Below are 18,272 nucleotides of genomic sequence, written 5' to 3'. Positions count from 1 at the left end.
AGAATCGGCCTACCATGCAGGAGACCTGGGTTTGATTTCTGGGTCAAGAAGATCCTCTAGAGAAGGAAACGGTAACCCACTCCAGTATTCTTGCCTGGAGAATTTCATGGATAGAGGAGCCTGGGGGGTACAGTCCACACAGTCCATGGGGTCGCAAAGAGTCAGACACAACTGAGCGACTAACATACATATATTGAGAAAGACAAATATAACAACATGTAAATATATACATATAAATAACATATGTATAAAGAATATTACATATATAAATAACATACATGTTTAAAAAGACAAATATAACATACATATATAAAGACAAATGTAAAGTCTAGTCACACAAAAATTATGATTGAAACATGGGATACTCAGGATTAAAAGGAAGATTCTTGTTGAGACTTTATTAGTAAGAGTAGTTAACAGGCCTTGTTGAATGAATTTGCATAAATTTTCTAGTTTAGCAAACAGGACATAAATCATCTTCACAGGTTTCTTGTCATTTCATGTAGGTGGTTTTACTTGGCTAGTAACAAATCAGTCAGTGGATTCCATCAAATTAGGTGAGGTATTCAGCAGTTTACTGAAAGAAAAACAGAGAAAAAAAAAGGGCGGGGTGTTTGAGTTGATGGACTCATCTGATTGACCCAAACACATGTAGCTGAAGAATATATTGTAAACTCAGTCTTTGTTGTTCAGTAACTCAGTCATATTCGGCTCTTTTCGACCCCATGAACTGCAGCACGCCAGGCTTCCTTGTCCTTCAATATCTCCCGGAGTTTACTCAAACTCATGTCCATTGAATTGGTGATGCCATCCAACCATCTCATATTTTGTTGTCCCTTTCTCCTCCTGCCTTCAATCTTTCCCAGCATCAGGGTCTTTTCAAATGAGTCGGCTCTTCATAGCAGGTGGCCAAAGCATTGGAGCTTCAGCTTCAGCATCAGTCTTTCCAATGAACACTTAGAACTGACTTCCTGATTGACTGGTTTGATTTCCTTGCTGTTCAAGGGACTCAAGTTTTCTCTAGCACCATTTTTAATAACCTTTATAAAATCTTCAATATTTACCATGTTTTGACAATCGTAATTTGTATCCAATGAGACAGTTTACTGTTTGTAAGGACTCAACAGGGCAAGGACAAATGTTACTCCAGGTATTACCCGGGGTGCAAAGGTCATTTTAAAAAGGAATAGAAGTTTCCAGAGATGATACAACTTCTGTCGCTGCTGGCTGGAGCCACTGTGTGACTTGCAGGGCTCCTTCCCTTGCTGTGGTGACCACCAACGTTGCAGATGGTGGAAGCTCTGTCAGTGTGGTCCCTGGCTGTGAAGGTTAGGAGCAGAACATGTGGGTGACCGGTAATCTGGGTTATGTTAAACCCTTGAAGGTTTAGAGTTGTTATCACTGAATAATCTAGCCTGCTCTGTCCTGACTAACATACCTTCCTTGCCTAGAAAAGACAGAATCTAGGTCATGAGTTTTAAAAAAAGATAGAGCTGAAATGTGCTGGGTGGCACAGTAAATTTATTTGTCTTTATGATTTACACATAGTAATTAAACACACAAAAGAACAAACGCTGTCAAGATGGCCATATGTAGTTTAGGAAATGACTGGTCCCGGTTCAATCATGCAAATGTTCATTTAGCTTAGAAATGAGTTTCTTTTTAATGGTTTTAATCTTTTTTGTTTTTTTTCAGTCCCCAAAGATCAGTACAAACGTTTTTGCTATTTTGTTATCATCAGGCACATGATGTTTACCAATTCCCAGCAAATAAATGAAATCAACAAAAAAGTCTGGGGACAACTGAGCATTTTCACAGAAATAAATGTGATGAGCTTATTACAATTTGATACAGTTTAGCTCTCAGACCTACCCATGAAGCATGAAACAATATTAAGAATTACATTTGTCTTAAGGATTTATTTCTTTTAAAATATTCACCATACATTTTTGTGCAAGGGTTCCATTGATTTCTTTGGTTTTAAACATTATAGCTCTGTACGACCTAAATATATATAATCCTATTTGTACCAAACGTCAGAAATAAAAAAATTAAAATTTCAGAAGGTAAAAATGGAATTATTGCTTCAGTATAAAAAAATGCCTGGCCCATTTGTGTACTATTGCTATTATTGCTCTGCTTCTATTGGAAAACTATCCTGGAAATCAAGGAATGTACCCCGTAGCTCCTGGCTTACAGTATAATTTGGTTGTACACTGTCATCTATTAATATGTCCCGACCTTCACCAAAGCTATCCTGATCTTGCCCTTAAAAAACAAAACAAAGTGAAACAGCATAAATAAATAAGTTTACCTAGAGGGATACAATAAATAGGCTATTAGAAAAGAATAAAGGATATTGTAACATAAAGCCCTTCGGTGCTGTACAATTAAACAATAGCTTTGGATTTTCAAGGTTTCTAAACACAGCCTTCGTTTTACAACAGAGTTTTAGTGCTGGTATGTAGCTGACAGATACAGAGAAGAATGCACTTCTGCTGTTTTCATCATTTAAAAATGAAAACACAGTGGAAACCGTATTAAGTCTGTCTTCTGGGAATTTACCTGGGTTTGTACCATCATCAGTTTTTGGCTGTTGCCTGGCTGTAGAGCACAAATCTTAAGAGATTAAAAAAAAATCATAGTATTTCTTCAATTCTTAGTGGTTTCTTGGTCTCCAGAATAGTCATAGAAACAAACAGAAAGGAAATTAGACTCAGAAGTTTTGCTGTCTTCTTTTCTTCGCATCCATTGCATCCAGAATGGGCTGCCTTTTCGCAGTGTATCTTTGACGAAGCTCTTCTATTTCTCGTTCCATCATGGGGTCCAGCGCTTTTAACCGCATCTGCAGTTCTTCTAAACTTAGATTTTTTAACTAGATATAGAAAAAAAAGAAGATATTAAAATAGTAAAATTATCTATAATAGGTTAAAGTCCAGTGAGTTTTAGCAGGAATATTCCAACTCTTTACATCATCTTTGAAATATGGCTCAACAATTAAAAGAGGAATTCTTTCCCTGAAGAACATAGAAGGCACGTCTTGCAGGAACCTCAAGTAATTTGCAACAAAACAATAAAAAAACCTCTGCTTTTAGGAAAAAACAAATGAGAAAATTAAGCTAATAAAATCTATCTGGGTTAAAAAAACCAGAAATACAAATGTACCATTGCCAACAAACAGCTCTTCAGGATATGTTCTAGATTGTTGTTGTTGTCCGGTCGCCCAGTCGTGTCCGATTCTCTGCAACCCCATGGACTGCAGCACGCCAGCCTCCCTGTCCCTCACCATCTCCCGAAGTTTGCCCAAGCTCACGTCCATTGCCATCCAGCCATCTCTTCCTTTGCCGCCCTCTTCTCCTTCACTCTAATCTCTCACATCCTTGCCGGCTATGGAGAGCTACGATAATCATGAACACTTGCAGAGATCACCCAAGAATGTGACAAGATTGAATACAGGGTTAAATTAACTGCTCTATTCTGCATTTTACCAAATGCTTCAATTTTAAGTATTTGGCTGATCAGAAAATCAAATTATTTAGAATACTTTAACCCCAAATTGGTTACTTTATAAGCCAGGCCAGAAAACACGCTCATTACTTTATTGTCACATGCCAACTTTAACCAAAAATAGCATTTTTCAGCTTGATCCTCCACCTTACTCATCATACCTGGCCCTAAGTGACTCTTGGTTCCAAAAGTCAAATTCATTCTCAACTGAAAAAGATCTGTCACCGCTGAGGATACTGAAAAGAATGAGTCACAGACTCTGAGGAAATGCAAAAGAGGAGCTCCAAAAATATAAGGATGACAGTGTTACGGGAAAGAATGCACTGGCTCCTAGGATGATGACCCTGAAGGTGCTTACCACTTGCTCTGGTTGGTATAAGCAGTTCTTGTACCTAAAATATACCCTGTTATTTTTTAGTCAAACATCACTAAAACAAAACAAACCCTAGCCTATTATACAATTACATACATGTACATATAAAGCATAGTATTATGTTACATGGGCTTCCCAGGTGCTCAGTGATAAAGAATCTGCCTGCCAATGCAGGGGACATGGGTTCGATCCCTGGGTCGAGAAGATCCCCTGGAAAAAGAAGAGGCTACCCACTCCAGTATCCTTGCCTGGGAAATGCCATGGACAGAGGAGCCTGGCGGGCTACAGTCCATGCGGTTGCAAAAGAGTCAGACAAGACTTAGCGACTAAACAACAACTATATCACATACTTTCTTCACTAATTTTTAATATAAGTATTAATCTGCTATATGGTCACTACTGTTTAAATCACTCTGGGGATAAAGAATAAGCTACTGGGGAATCCTGACACTTTCTGTGATGGTGAGATGAAGGGCCACTGGAGATCACACAGAGCCACGTGTCCCTGGGAAAGACATGCCTGGGGGCTGTCTACCGTAAGATCTAGTTCTACTTTGTCTCTGTTTTAGCCTGTTACCTTTGTTATCTTTGAATTTCTATAACATTCAAAATTTAAATACCACCATTCAGTATTTGATTCTAGAGTCATGTACTATTTTCACAATTAATTTTTATGCATGGGTTTCACGTCTACCCCAGGCAATCCCCAAATACTTAAACTTTAGACACACATCTTTGTGCACACATTTAGAAACTATTAAACTATATTGTTATATGTGAGGACACAAAGGTGAGGCAAATAGGAATATAGACTAAATGACTCAAAGGAATCGGTAACACTATAATTAGTGTATTAGTGTTATAATTAGTGTTATTTCTACAACATCATACAAAGCAAACAACTGTTGCATTAAATACCTTATAAATACCTTACACTACCTTACTGGGGCAAATTGCCCATAGTTTATAACTATTTTACTAAAGTAATGGACTGAATTCAGAAAAAAGCTACTTAGAAAACTTCTGATCTGTCACAGACTTTTATATTATCAATATGTAAAATTTTATATTATCAATATGTAAAACAGACCTGTGATACTGGAGAACCATTAGCTGGCATTGTTAGGGAATTATGTGTTCCATATATGAAAATTCATGGCATATCTAAATCTTAATTAAGTGATAAAACTCTTTCAACCATTTTTAACAGAAAATCCTTTATAAAGTATTTTACAGAATATGCTGCCTTCTAAAACAACCTTTCCTTTTGATGAATCATCATTATTAATATCTATTACTAATCTATACCATATATTAATTTACCCTCTTCCCTTTGGTTTTATCTTAAGGGAAAGCTATCAGCTCCTCAGTATGTCTGGTAAGTGGCTCAGATGGTAAAGAATCTGCCTGCAGTGTTGGAGACCTGGGTTTGATCCATGGGTCAGGAAGATCTCCTGGAGAAGGGAATGGCAACCCACTCCAGTATTCTTGCCTGGAGAATCCCATGGACAGAGGAGCCTGGTGGCTACAGTCCGTGGAGCTGCAAAGAGTCGGACACGACTACGTGATTCTCGCTTTCACTATCACGCCCTTTCACTGCCATCCCTGGGTGAATATCCTTCTCTCTCTGCTCCAAGTCTGTTCACCTACTGGGAACCAGAAAAGCAATTCAATAATCCTATTAGGCATTCCGCTAAATAAGAATAAATAGCTTGAGTGAAAGCTTGAGGCTATTTTAGGAAAGATAGAGCATGGCTTTAGTGCTGAAGCTTGTTATATGTTTTTTGTGTGTGTGTATGTATGATTAAAATTTTGGACTTCCCTGGTAGTCCCTGGTGGTAGAGTTTTGCCAAGAAAATGCACTGGTCATAGCAAACACCCTCTTCCAACAACACAAGAGAAGACTCTACACATGGACATCACCAGATGGTCAACACCGAAATCAGATTGATTATATTCTTTGCAGCCAAAGATGGAGAAGCTCTATACAGTCAACAAAAACAAGACCAGGAGCTGACTGTGGCTCAGATCATGAACTCCTTATTACCAAATTCAGACTTAACTTGAAGAAAGTAGGGAAAACCACTAGACCATTCAGGTATGACCTAAATCAAATTCCTTATGATTATACAGTGGAAGTGAGAAATAGATTTAAGGGCCTAGATCTGACAGATAGAGTGCCTGATGAACTATGAAATGAGGTTCGTGACATTGTACAGGAGACAGGGATCAAGACCATCCCCATGGAAAAGAAATGCAAAAAAGCAAAATGGCTGTCTGGGGAGGCCTTACAAATAGCTGTGAAAAGAAGAGAAGTGAAAAGCAAAGGAGAAAAGGAAAGATATAAGCATCTGAATGCAGAGTTCCAAAGAATAGCAAGAAGAGATAAGAAAGCCTTCCTCAGCGATCAATGCAAAGAAATAGAGGAACACAACAGAATAGGAAAAGACTAGAGATCTCTTCAAGAAAATTAGAGATACCAAGGGAACACTTCATGCAAAGATGGGCTCGATAAAGGACAGAAATGGTATGGACCTAACAGAAGCAGAAGATATTAAGAAGAGGTGGCCAGAATACACAGAAGAACTGTACAAAAAAGATCTTCACGACCCAGATAATCATGAGGGTGTGATCACTGACCTAGAGCCAAATATCCTGGAATGTGAAGTCAGGTGGGCCTTAGAAAGCATCACTACAAACAAAGCTAGTGGAGGTGATAGAATTCCATTGAGCTATTTCAAATCCTGAAAGATGATGCTGTGAAAGTGCTACACTCAATAGGCCAGCAAATTTGGAAAACTCAGCAGTGGCCACAGGACTGGAAAAGGTCAGTTTTCATTCCAATCCCAAAGAAAGGCAATGCCAAAGAATGCTCAAACCTCCGCACATTTGCACTCATCTCACACGCTAGTAAAGTAATGCTCAAAATTCTCCAAGCCAGGCTTCAGCAATACGTGAACCATGAACTTCCTGATGTTCAAGCTGGTTTTAGAAAAGGCAGAGGAACCAGAGATCAAATTGCCAACATCTGCTGGATCATGGAAAAAGGAAGAGAGTTCCAGAAAAACATCTATTTCTGCTTTTGGACTATGCCAAAGCCTTTGACCAAGTGGATCACAATAAACTGTGGAAAATTCTGAAAGAGATGGCAATACCAGACCACCTGATCTGCCTCTTGAGAAATCTGTATGCAGGTCAGGAAGCAACAGTTAGAACTGGACATGGAACAACAGACTGGTTCCAAATAGGAAAAGGAGTACGTCAAGGCTGTATATTGTCACCCTGCTTATTTAACTTCTATGCAGAGTACATCATGAGGAATGCTGGACTGGATGAAACACAAGCTGGAATCAAGATTGCTGGGAGAAATATCAATAACCTCAGATATGCAGATGACACCACCCTTATGGCAGAAAGTGAAGAGGAACTCAAAAGCCTCTTGATGAAAGTGAAAGTGGAGAGTGAAAAAGTTGGCTTAAAGCTCAACATTCAGAAAACGAAGATCATGGCATCTGGTCCCATCACTTCATGGGAAATAGATGGGGAAACAGTGGGAACAGTGTCAGACTTTATTTTTTTGAGCTCCAAAATCATTGCAGATGGTGACTGCAGCCATGAAATTAAAAGACGCTTACTCCTTGGAAGGAAAGTTATGACCAACCTAGATAGCATATTCAAAAGCAGAGACATTACTTTGCCAACAAAGGTCTGTCTAGTCAAGGCTATGGTTTTTCCTGTGGTCATGTATGGATGTGAGAGTTGGACTGTGAAGAAGGCTGAGCACCGAAGAATTGATGCTTTTGAACTGTGGTGTTGGAGAAGACTCTTGAGAGTCCCTTGGACTGCAAGGAGATCCAACCAGTCCATTCTGAAGGAGATCAGCCCTGGGATTTCTTTGGAAGGAATGATGCTGAAGCTGAAAGTCCAGTACTTTGGCCACCTCATGGAAAGAGTTGACTCATTGGAAAAGACTCTGATGCTGGGAGGGATTGGGGGCAGGAGGAGAAGGGGACGAGAGAGGATAAGATGGCTCGATGGCATCACTGACTTGATGGACATGAATCTGGGTGAACTCCGGGAGTTGGTGATGGACAGGGAGGCCTGGCATGCTGTGATTCATGGGGTCGCAAAGAGTCGGACATGACTGAGCGACTGAACTGAACTGGTGGTCCAGTGGTTAAGAATCTGCCTGCCAATGCAGGGAACAAAGGTTCGATCCCTGGTCCAGGAAGAGCCCACATGCTACGGAGCAACTAAGCCCGTGTGCCACAACTACTGATGCTTGCACGCTCTAGAGCCTGTGCTCTACAAGAGCAGCCACCACGATGGGAAGCCCACAGACATAACTAAAGAGCAGGCCCCACTCCCTGTAACTAGAGAAAGCCATGTGCAGCAATGAAGACCCAGCACAACCCAAAGAAATAATAAATTAAAAAAAAACTTTAAAGCCTTAAAAATTGTAATTTCATATTTGTGGCTGTATAAGGTTGAGGTTACAGGAAATCTGAGTTTTACATAAAATATATACACAGTTGGGGCTTCCCTTATGGCTCAGCTGGTAAAGAATCCGCCTGCAATGCAGGAGATCTGGGTTCGAACCCTGGGTTGGGAAGATCCCCTAGAGAAGGGAAAGGCAACCCACTCTAGTATTCTGGCCTGGAGAAGTCCATGGACTGTATAGCCCATGGGGTCACAAAGTTGGACACAACTGACTTTCACTTTCACTGTACATAGTTATGTTTTCTGGTGGGCCATCAGAGAATTTCAGAACTTTACCTCACTTGTTAAAACTTTTCTACGGACCCAAGCACTGCAGATGCAAAAATGAACAGAACACTACCTCCCGTAAGGAACTTGCAATCTAGCTCACGAGACAGGTCCAGGCACAGCTAGCTCATGAATGGACGGGTGCACTGAGAAGTCGGGATATAGGATGGGGAAGGGTAACAGCGTACCCAGAAATGTGTAAGGCACACAAATGCCGGACATCTTTTGGGATGTCAGCTGACTGCTGGGATGTAGGAAGGATCCATGGGAGAAGGGGATCAGGAGATAGAGACAAGAAAGAGGGGAGGCTGGATGACTAAGGGCTTTAAATGTGCTGCTACAAAATTTCTGTAGACAAAAAAAGAAATGCTTGATAATTCTGAGCATAATTAGTGACATGACCGTATATGAATGAGCTTTAGAAAAATGTCTCCAATAGCAGGTAGAGAAAATGGGTTGCCGTCGGGGTCGGGGAATACAGGCAGGAGTTGTCAACAGGTTACTTCAGCAATCTAGTGAGAGGAAGAGGCTTGAACCAGGGAAATGGAGGCAGAGATTGAGGAGAAGGGTTAGAGAGCCTAGAAAATATAACCGATAGGGCTTTCTTTGTTCACTGACAGAGGGAGGAAGGATTAGGGACGATTCTGGCTTCAAGCTGGGGTCATGGGGTTGAGATTGACACCAATTAATAAGGGAGGGGATGGTTAATGACATTGAGGTGGAGACATCAGATGTGGATTATAATTTTGGAGTTTTAGACTTCAGGAGAAAGATTCAAGCTGAAGACAAAGACTTAGGGAATCATCAGCATTTAGTTTGTAATGAAGCTCTCAATGAGGATAAGATTATCCAGGAAAAGGTTTTCCCCCCCGTTCTTAAGATCTATGATATCCAACAGAAAACGACCCACAGATCTTATTAACACTGTGGTCAGAGGCCTTTCTTATCTTCTTAACAGAACAGAAATGTTTATATATATATCCATCCATCTGTCCATATATTCCTAAATAACTCTAGATTATGGTGTCATCTAGACCCCAGAAATTGTGAGGTTAACTGGGAAAAATGTTTACTTCTTATACAAATGGGTATGACTTACAGACATGACCTTCTGGTTGAATTCTGACTTCTGATTCAGCCCTAATAACATATATTTAGCACTCTGTTTCTGTAGCCCTCAAGCCTCCACAGGCATAAATGGTTTGGGGTGGGAAACGTGGCAGAAACAGCTTTTCAGTCTCTTGGAAAACAGTAAGCTCAACTCCCTGGTAGTAAAAAGATCTAGAAGCCAGATAAAAATATAGAGAGACTCATGATGATAAAAATTACCCTATAAAATCATACCATCCACGATCACCCTTTAAAAATGCTAATCCAGATTAAAACAATTTGGGGGTGGGTAACACAGATAGAATCAGAAGAAAATGCTGAGCTTCCTGAACTAATATCAGGGTTACTGTGATGAAAGTTTCCTTTACTAAAATCAACTGTCTTGGAAGATGGAAATCACTTCAGAATTATGTTTATGGATTAACATCTTGTGGTAAATTAACTTGAATTTACATTTTTTATATAGGAAAGAAATGTTCCTTATGAACCATCTTTCTACATGAAGCACAAAGTAGCTGTGTTACCATAATTATGTGCCAGCTGACTAAGCCCAGAATAAATGCAGAGTAAACAGTGTTGGGAGCATCAAGTCTTTGTTCTATGTCTGGGTTTAGAATTTGGTAAGTCAAGTTAAAGAAAAGAATTTTAGAATATGTATACACTGTGGGCTTTACTGTATGTGAAAAACATACAAAAATGAGTGTCTGGAAATGACTTTTACATGTGTTAGGCTAATTCTATTAAACAAAATTTAGTTTTGAACTTAAATGATAAAACAGAAGTTGCATAATTAGCAGTGATGCTTATGTCTTCAGGCCTTAACACAAGGGAAGAATCTACTTAGCTTGACGATCTTTACGAACACTGGACACGTGACTTGGGTAAGTGAGTAAACAAGCTGCCATGCAGTAAGAAGGAAAACTTGAAAGTAGAGAGTGAGCCCACAGCTGCGTCAAAAACACAGTCACAGAAAAGTCTATGCATTTCGGAACAGTACTGTTTCATTACCTGAGACATTTTTTTCCCCTATTCATAATTCACATTCCCTACTCTGCTCTTCTCGGCCATTTGAAATGCACAGGGTGCAAGACATACTAATAAGAACAGAGAATAAACCCGGTTTCCATAAAAGGGTTCAAACAGAGACTGGGTGTATTGAATCATATGGGCTTGAGAGAAATACATTTTGAGATCTGGGATTATTAAAAGTCATTGCATATGACTAAATCATTTATTTAGCAGAAACATAAAGCTGGGTTTAGTTACGCCTCACAGAATCCCACTCTAAGAGAACCTTAGAGATGATCTACTCTAACTTCCTTATTTTAGGGGAGGAAATGAGAGCTAGCCTACTCAGAGTTACACTCCTGGTTAATAGCAGAGACATGACCCAACTCTTAGGTCAAAGCTGTTTTGTTTTGTTTTAAATTATACCACGTCTGATATTCTTAATCTAGCACAGCCAGAGAGTTCAAAATGTTAAGTCACTTCAGAATGGGGGTGTGATACTGAGAAACTTCTAGGGTCTTCAACCTGAACTAAAAGGAAAAACAGTTTTTAAATATTCAGCTATAAAGGCCACACTGAGCAGAAAATGCCACATTTGACATTTCTACAGAGCCGTCTCTTAAAATGGAATAAACTGCAGAAGTTCAGCAGAGAGGGAATGGCTCTTCTTTAAGGTTCAGGCTGGTAAACCAGGATCTCCCAGCTCTTACAGAAAGTTTAGGTGAAAAACGCTTAAGAAAGACTCGAAACTTTCAAAGAATAACAATTAGATAGTTGAGTGGGTGGATACTTGTGAATAAGTTAAACTGAAAAGTCAAAACTACTTTTCAATAGGAATAACAGGAAATCAGTCCTGGGTGTTCACTGGAAGGACTGATGCCAAAGCTGAAACTCCAATACTCTGGCCACCTCATGAGAAGAGTGGACTCATTGGAAAATACTCTGATGCTGGGAGGAATTGGGGGCAGGAGGAGAAGAGGGGACGACAGAGGACGAGATGGCTGGATGGTATCACCGACTCGATGGACATGAGTTTGGGAGTTGGCGATGGACAAGGAGGCCTGGCGTGCTGCGATTCGTGGGGTCGCAAAGAGTTGGACATGACTGAGTGACTGAACTGAACTGAACACTGTGTTTGAAAATAGTATCGTTTGGTACATGAGTGACAGCTTGAATAAGCAGCTCATTTTGTTACTGATAGTCCTAGATTATCACATTTTAACCCAAGAGGTAAGATGATTACAGCTCAACATACTAAAATATTTTTTCAGTATGCTTTAAAAAAATATCCAAGACAGTATGCAGATTAATAACTCACCAGCTCTTACATAAAACAGTAGCATAAATAACTCAGTGATGTAAAAAGGTAGCAAATAAGATTAAATCAATCCACAGATAATTCTGACAATTCAAACTTTTAATAAGCATTATTTCTGAACTGTATGAGAAATATTGAAAGTTGCTAATTATTATTGATCAGGAAGAACTGTCAATAAAATTAGAACTTTCAAGTTTATGTATCCAGTCTGCTATAAAAACCTAAAATATTATATTATTTTGTTTTGTCAAAAATAGTCCTAGTTACATCACGTTTTTTTTTTTTTTTAAAATCTTAATCTCAAAAAATAGCAGAAACAGGATCGTGAAGTTTTAAAATGCTTAAGTGTGGTAACATTTCTATACTTAATGGGTCTACGAGTTGCTGGTATAATCAGTCAACTCAGACCATCACAATGAAGCAAATCGTCTTATGTGTAAATGTTAACACCATCAAAGACTCGATCAAAAAAACTCTGTCTCAGGTTGGCTGTGTTTACTGGGAAAACACACTCTTCCTAGCAACTGTTTAAATAAATCTCACAGATGCTACAGACCTTATTAGTGGCCTGTGATTAAAAAAATATGGATTGCTAATACTGTATCCTGACTCATTTATTTTCCCATCTGCTAGCAATTGCAACAATACGAACTATCAACAGAACGGCTAACAACAATAATTTTCTATGGCAATTTTGATGCTGAATCGCCTGTAGCATTTTGTAGGATTTACCACTGCACGCCTCAAACTGTTTTGAGTTGTCTGTGGCCTGGAGCAACATATTCCTCCCCCCTCCCCGATATTCCATTTTAGTTCAAATTTTTACTGTGTTGAACAGAATCTGGTTTGGTTTTATACAACACTATTCATGGAGGCCGCCACATCATTCACTAACAATCAGAGTGGGGGACAGACCAAAGTACTAGCAGAAGTCTAGTCAAGCCCACTGAGAAGTTTAGGTATCTGTGAACAGGTAAGGGGCTTTCTGCTAAGCAACAGGGATGATAGGCAACATTTAAAAGAAAAAAAAAGTTAAGACGTCAATATATTAAGGAATTTCCTGATTTAATTTCTGGCACTGAGAAGAATACAATAAACGAGCTCTCAAGTCAATTCAAAGTTCTATGAGGCTTTCTTAAAAGGTTCATAGTACATATACATTTAAAACACATATTTACAAAACTAATGAAGAAAGTGATAATTTCAGACTCGACACCTTATGGAAGGAAGGCTGAATTCCTCACTGTATACATTCTTTAAAATCTACATTAAATCTATCAGCAGAGTTCAGACAGACACTCTCCACCTATCCGGATGGAGGATTGTACATACAACTCTGTTCGGGGCTGAGTAGCCCCGTCTACAGCTGAATGACTATAAGAATTCCGGGATTATAACTGGAAATTGAATTAAGCATCTGTTTGACCTCGGAGCATCTAGAGTAATTGTAAGACATTTAGATCTTTTCATTCCTGAAGAAAAGGGAGAGCATCCCTTCTTGTGGCTGTCAATGGAGGAGAAGAGGAAAGTGCCAATTACTGATCCCTTACCAGGCGTCAGACACCATCCTGGGTCCTGGGCAGTAAGTCATTTAATCCTAACAGTCACTTTTCAGGGTAGCTGTTACCAGCTCTGTTTTTGAAGTGAGGACACATGGAGACCCAGGGACTCGCCCCAGGTCACACGGCTACCGGAGTTTCTACATGCACTCAAGGACAGCATCAAATCCGCCCACCTAAGTCTGGACTGGAGCCTAGTGAGAACAATTTCTCAGGCCTCCCAAGAACTACTAAAGCACTTCAAAGGCCAATTATCAAAAGGTTTTTTTAAAACAGATTGTTTATAGATTAAAAACAGGGAAACATTTTAAAAATTCCACCTTTCCTCTCTAGATTGCACCTAGAGGAATATTTTACTTTCAAGATATTAATGTATTTTTAAGGCTTCCCAGGTGGTGCAGTGGTAAAGAATCCACCTGCCAATGCAGTAGATGTAAGAGATGTAGGTTCAATCCCCGGGTTGGGAAGATCCCCTGGAGGAGGAAATGGCAACCCACTCCAGTGTTCTTGCCTGGAAAATTCCATGGACAGAGGAGCCTGGCAGGCTACAGTCCATGGGGTCAAAAAGAGTCGGACATGACTGAGCACACACATGATGTATATTAGCTATAACTGGCCTTATGAAATAAGCACGTATATCAGTGGTCATATATGGATGTGAGAGTTGGACTGTGAAGAAAGCTGAGCGCCGAAGAATTGATGCTTTTGAACTGTGGTGTTGGAGAAGACTCCTGAGAGTCCCTTGGACTGCAAGGAGATCCAACCAGTCCATTCTGAAGGAGATCAGCCCTGGGATTGCTTTGGAAGGAATGATGCTAAAGCTGAAAGTCCAGTACTTTGGCCACCTCATGCGAAGAGTTGACTCATTGGAAAAGACTCTGATGCTGGGAGAGCTTGGGGGCAGGAGGAGAAGGGGACGAAAGAGGATGAGATGGCTGGATGGCATCACTGACTCGATGGATGTGAGTCTGAGAGAACTCCGGGAGTTGGTGATGGACAGGGAGGCCTGGCGTGCTGCGATTCACGGGGTCGCAAAGACTCGGACACAACTGAGCGACAGAACTGAACTGAAAAGTGAGACAGGAAGGAAGGGGATGGGGCACAACCTTTAAAAGAATGACATAGCTGTTGTAGATATGACAACAACTGGTTAGAACCAATTAGGCCCAAGATAGTGAAAAATTCAACTTCCAATAGGCCTTGAGCCTATTGCTCAGACACGACTGAGCAACTGAACTGAACTGAACTGATGTTTATGAAGGAGTTTTCTACTTAATCAGCTCTCTAGAAATATAAACACATTTTACATAGCGCTCTGGGATAGATGCCACAATTTAATCAATAAAGAGATACGCTGTGACAAAACTAACATGACCTGTCCCCTTGACACAGAAGCAACATGGCCGGCGTCCATTCACACTGTCCCATAGTTGGTCTGACACATTATTTGGCTTGGATCCAGCAATGAGCTACAAACTGATGGACATTACTATGGTTATCTTCTCCTACAGAAATCTAAGCACCCATATAAAAAAAAGAACCATGAAATTTCAGTTGTATTCCTCAATGGCAACTGAACACCCATTCCTTTTATGCCTTTCAGTTTCTAGTAAGTAGTTTTGTCTGCTAAAAATACCAGGAAAAACTTAATTCATGCATAACTCTGCCATACTGTAAGAAGCTCAAGAATTCTACGCCCAGAACAAAAAAATATGAGTAACTCGAAACCAACCACTAATTAAAATCTTTCCAGATCTATTAAGGGGCAGATGAAAAAGCTCTATTAGCTCTGATTCCTTATATCAATGTTTTTGATGAACACATTGAACAGTTTTTAAAGCACCGATAAGTCATACACAAGGGATTAATGAATTACATGATTAACTTTCTTTATATACTATGTAACTAGTTTCTTTAAAACTTAATTACATGACTAGTTATGGATGATCACAAACATTAAAAAAAACATAACTACTTAAAACGTATCTGTAACCAGCTTACTGGGCAAATCTTTGTGTTAACTATTGTATAAACAGTTTCATTTCTTCAATCACACTTCTTCAGCTATGCTATGCCAAATTTCTCTGACACATCCCTTAAGGAGTCTTGCGCAGACTGCACTGATTTTTGGTCACTTTTCATTACTGAAAGTCCAGTTATAAATTTCAGTCTCATACTAAATATGGGCTTCCCAGATGGTGCTAGCAGTGAAGAATCCGCCTGCCAATGCAGGAGACAGGAGACGTAGGTTTGATCCCTGGGTCAGGAAGATCCCTCCCACTCAGTCTGGGCTTGCACAGAAAGACCAAGAGACTGTGGGAAGGGATGCTGTCTGCATCCAGAACCTTCTCCCCACCTCTTTTCAATGTCAGGGTCTACTTCCTCTCTGGTTCTGGGAGCTGGGAAAGAGAGAAGGACCTTTTGATCTAAATGGTTCCATGTCAGCTGCAGGGAGGCTTCCCTGGTCCTGCTCTGGCTTCGCGATTACTGGGACTGGAGCACAGAAAGGGTGTGTGCATGTGTGGATTTCCAGTGTGGGGGTCGGTTATCACCCTGGTGCTCACCCTTCCTGGAGAGGGGCTGCACTCTGGGTGGGGTATTGTCTCCTCTGGCCTGGAAGCCAGCATAATGACTTCTGATCTCCGTTTTTAGAGCCACAGCGATCGCAGAGGTTCTTTTCTACACTCTCCAGGGCCACCAGGACTACAGAAGGCAGAGGGCCCTAGTCCCTTCTTTCCTAGAACACTACACTTTGGTCCTGAGTTATCCTGCAGGCCTTGGTTCTGCCATCACAAGTCTTTGGGAGAGAAGCAGACATCTCCGTTAATATACCCTCCAGACTCCCAGGAACTTGCCTATCTGCTTCAGTGGTAATCGGTGGGTCTGCAGAGTCAACCAGCTTAGCGAGCAGCTGGCTGGAACACCAGATGCCAGTCTCCCTTTCCTGTAGGCACACCAATCTCTACGAATGGCAATCCAGAAGCATCCCATGCCCACCTTTAATCTAAGCAAGGAAAGGGCCACTTTCTTCCCCATCCACTAACCACTAGACTGTGAATTTCATTAGGATAGGAACTTCAGCAAACAGCTGCCTCCCCAGTGTCTACTCAGAGCAGGTACCTGATAGAAGTATGCTGAGTGAATGAAAAATGGTGGGGCTCTTAGTAAACCCTGGAGGGAGGTGTCTGGTCTCAATGGCTGGCACCCTCCTTAGAATACACGATACTTAAGGTCTGCTGTTTTTGGTTGTGGACAAGAATGCTTATGTGTGGCAACAGGAAAAGTACTTCCAATGCTGTGGTACATATCTGTTCACTCTAAAAATATGAAAAAAGTGTGTGTGTGGTATCAAGTAGGCACATATACAACTGAAGTAGAGCAGAAAGAGCATTTGGGAAAATCAGAGACATTATCCGGCAAATTTCATTTATTTTACTACAGGATAGGCCCATGCTCCATTACATATTTATTCTGCATGTCTGATAATACATTTAATTTTGATCTCAATTCCTTATTGTCTTAGAAAAATGGCTTCTGTCACAAAGTTCTTCAAAATGATAATAAATACCATAGTTTACTCCTTTGGCAAACATGTACAGAAAGAAGTGCTTTGGGAGGGCTTAATTCTTACTAATACCAGTGAGTGCATACAACCATTTATACTTTTTCTGCTGCAGTAATATCATAATACTTAACCTGACCATTTAAATTAGGTCTATCTGCAAATCATGAAGATGCAAAATTTACTTTGCCCATCTATAAAAAGGGCCTTAAAATAAAATAGAGGTCAACTGAAAACCACACATCATGAAACTCAGGTTGTAATACATGCGTTATTAAAATAGAGAAGCAATACCTACAAATGAACAGGATTCCTAATACTTTAGTTTTAAGGCATTAAATCTGTAGTTCCTTTAAGACACCATAGAATAAAAATCATGGCCTTATACCTACTTATAAAATAACGTGAACTCAAAGTGTGCTAAAAAGCTTTTAAAAACTGAGAGAGCAACAGTAAATTTTGAGCATAGTTCTTCACCCTCACTTGCCACATGAGCTTTAGAAAATAAAATTTACCAAAAAGGAAACATTTTAACATAATCAACAATTTTAGAATGGCATAATTTGTGACCAAAACAGTACTTTTAATTTTCCAGTATTAATAGTATTTTAAATTTTAATTAATTAAATTAATTTATTTGAATATAAACATTCAATTAAAAACCCATGAAGAAATTCAGGAATTTAAAAGGACAAGCAGAAAAAAAAAGGATAGGAGGGCACCTATGAAAAGGTTAAAATATAAAATCCCTCCCTATTTTAATAACAATTAGTCTTATGCAAACATAAAGGCAAAACCAAGTGAATAAAACTGAACCTGAAGGCTTCTGCCCTTATTGTTTCATTAATAGTTGTTTTAAAATACGTTCATAGTGCTACTAATTTAAAGTAAGAGAAAATACAAAATGAGACTAAGTGAAAATAAAATTGGTTAATTATTAACTGAAATGCATCTTATGAAGGAGGCCTCAACTGTTAAATCTAAGTGTAAATGTTTCAAACTTGTAACTTTCTGGTTTAGGGAGAAGACAGCAGGGTTTGTGTGTCACATCATCATCTTAGACTGGAC

At 39.7% G+C, this 18,272-nt stretch overlaps 1 protein-coding gene across 2 annotated transcripts in view; it reads right to left on the bottom strand.

Annotated features, from left to right (window-relative positions):
- Positions 1-371: 371 nt before the first annotated feature.
- Positions 372-18,272, bottom strand: part of STK3 (serine/threonine kinase 3) — a 310,098-nt gene continuing 292,197 nt past the window's right edge. For both annotated transcript variants that reach the window (XM_061439280.1, XM_061439281.1), the window contains one exon: positions 372-2,875. In XM_061439280.1, the coding sequence (XP_061295264.1) occupies positions 2,717-2,875 (159 nt within the window). In that variant the 3' untranslated portion in view covers positions 372-2,716. The remainder of the gene's footprint in view (positions 2,876-18,272) is intronic.

The sequence above is a fragment of the Bos javanicus genome, chromosome 14, assembly GCF_032452875.1.
Source record: "Bos javanicus breed banteng chromosome 14, ARS-OSU_banteng_1.0, whole genome shotgun sequence".
Taxonomy (NCBI): domain Eukaryota; kingdom Metazoa; phylum Chordata; class Mammalia; order Artiodactyla; family Bovidae; genus Bos; species Bos javanicus.
Note: the sequence above shows the minus strand (reverse complement) of the source record. Positions and strands in the feature narration are given on the sequence as shown.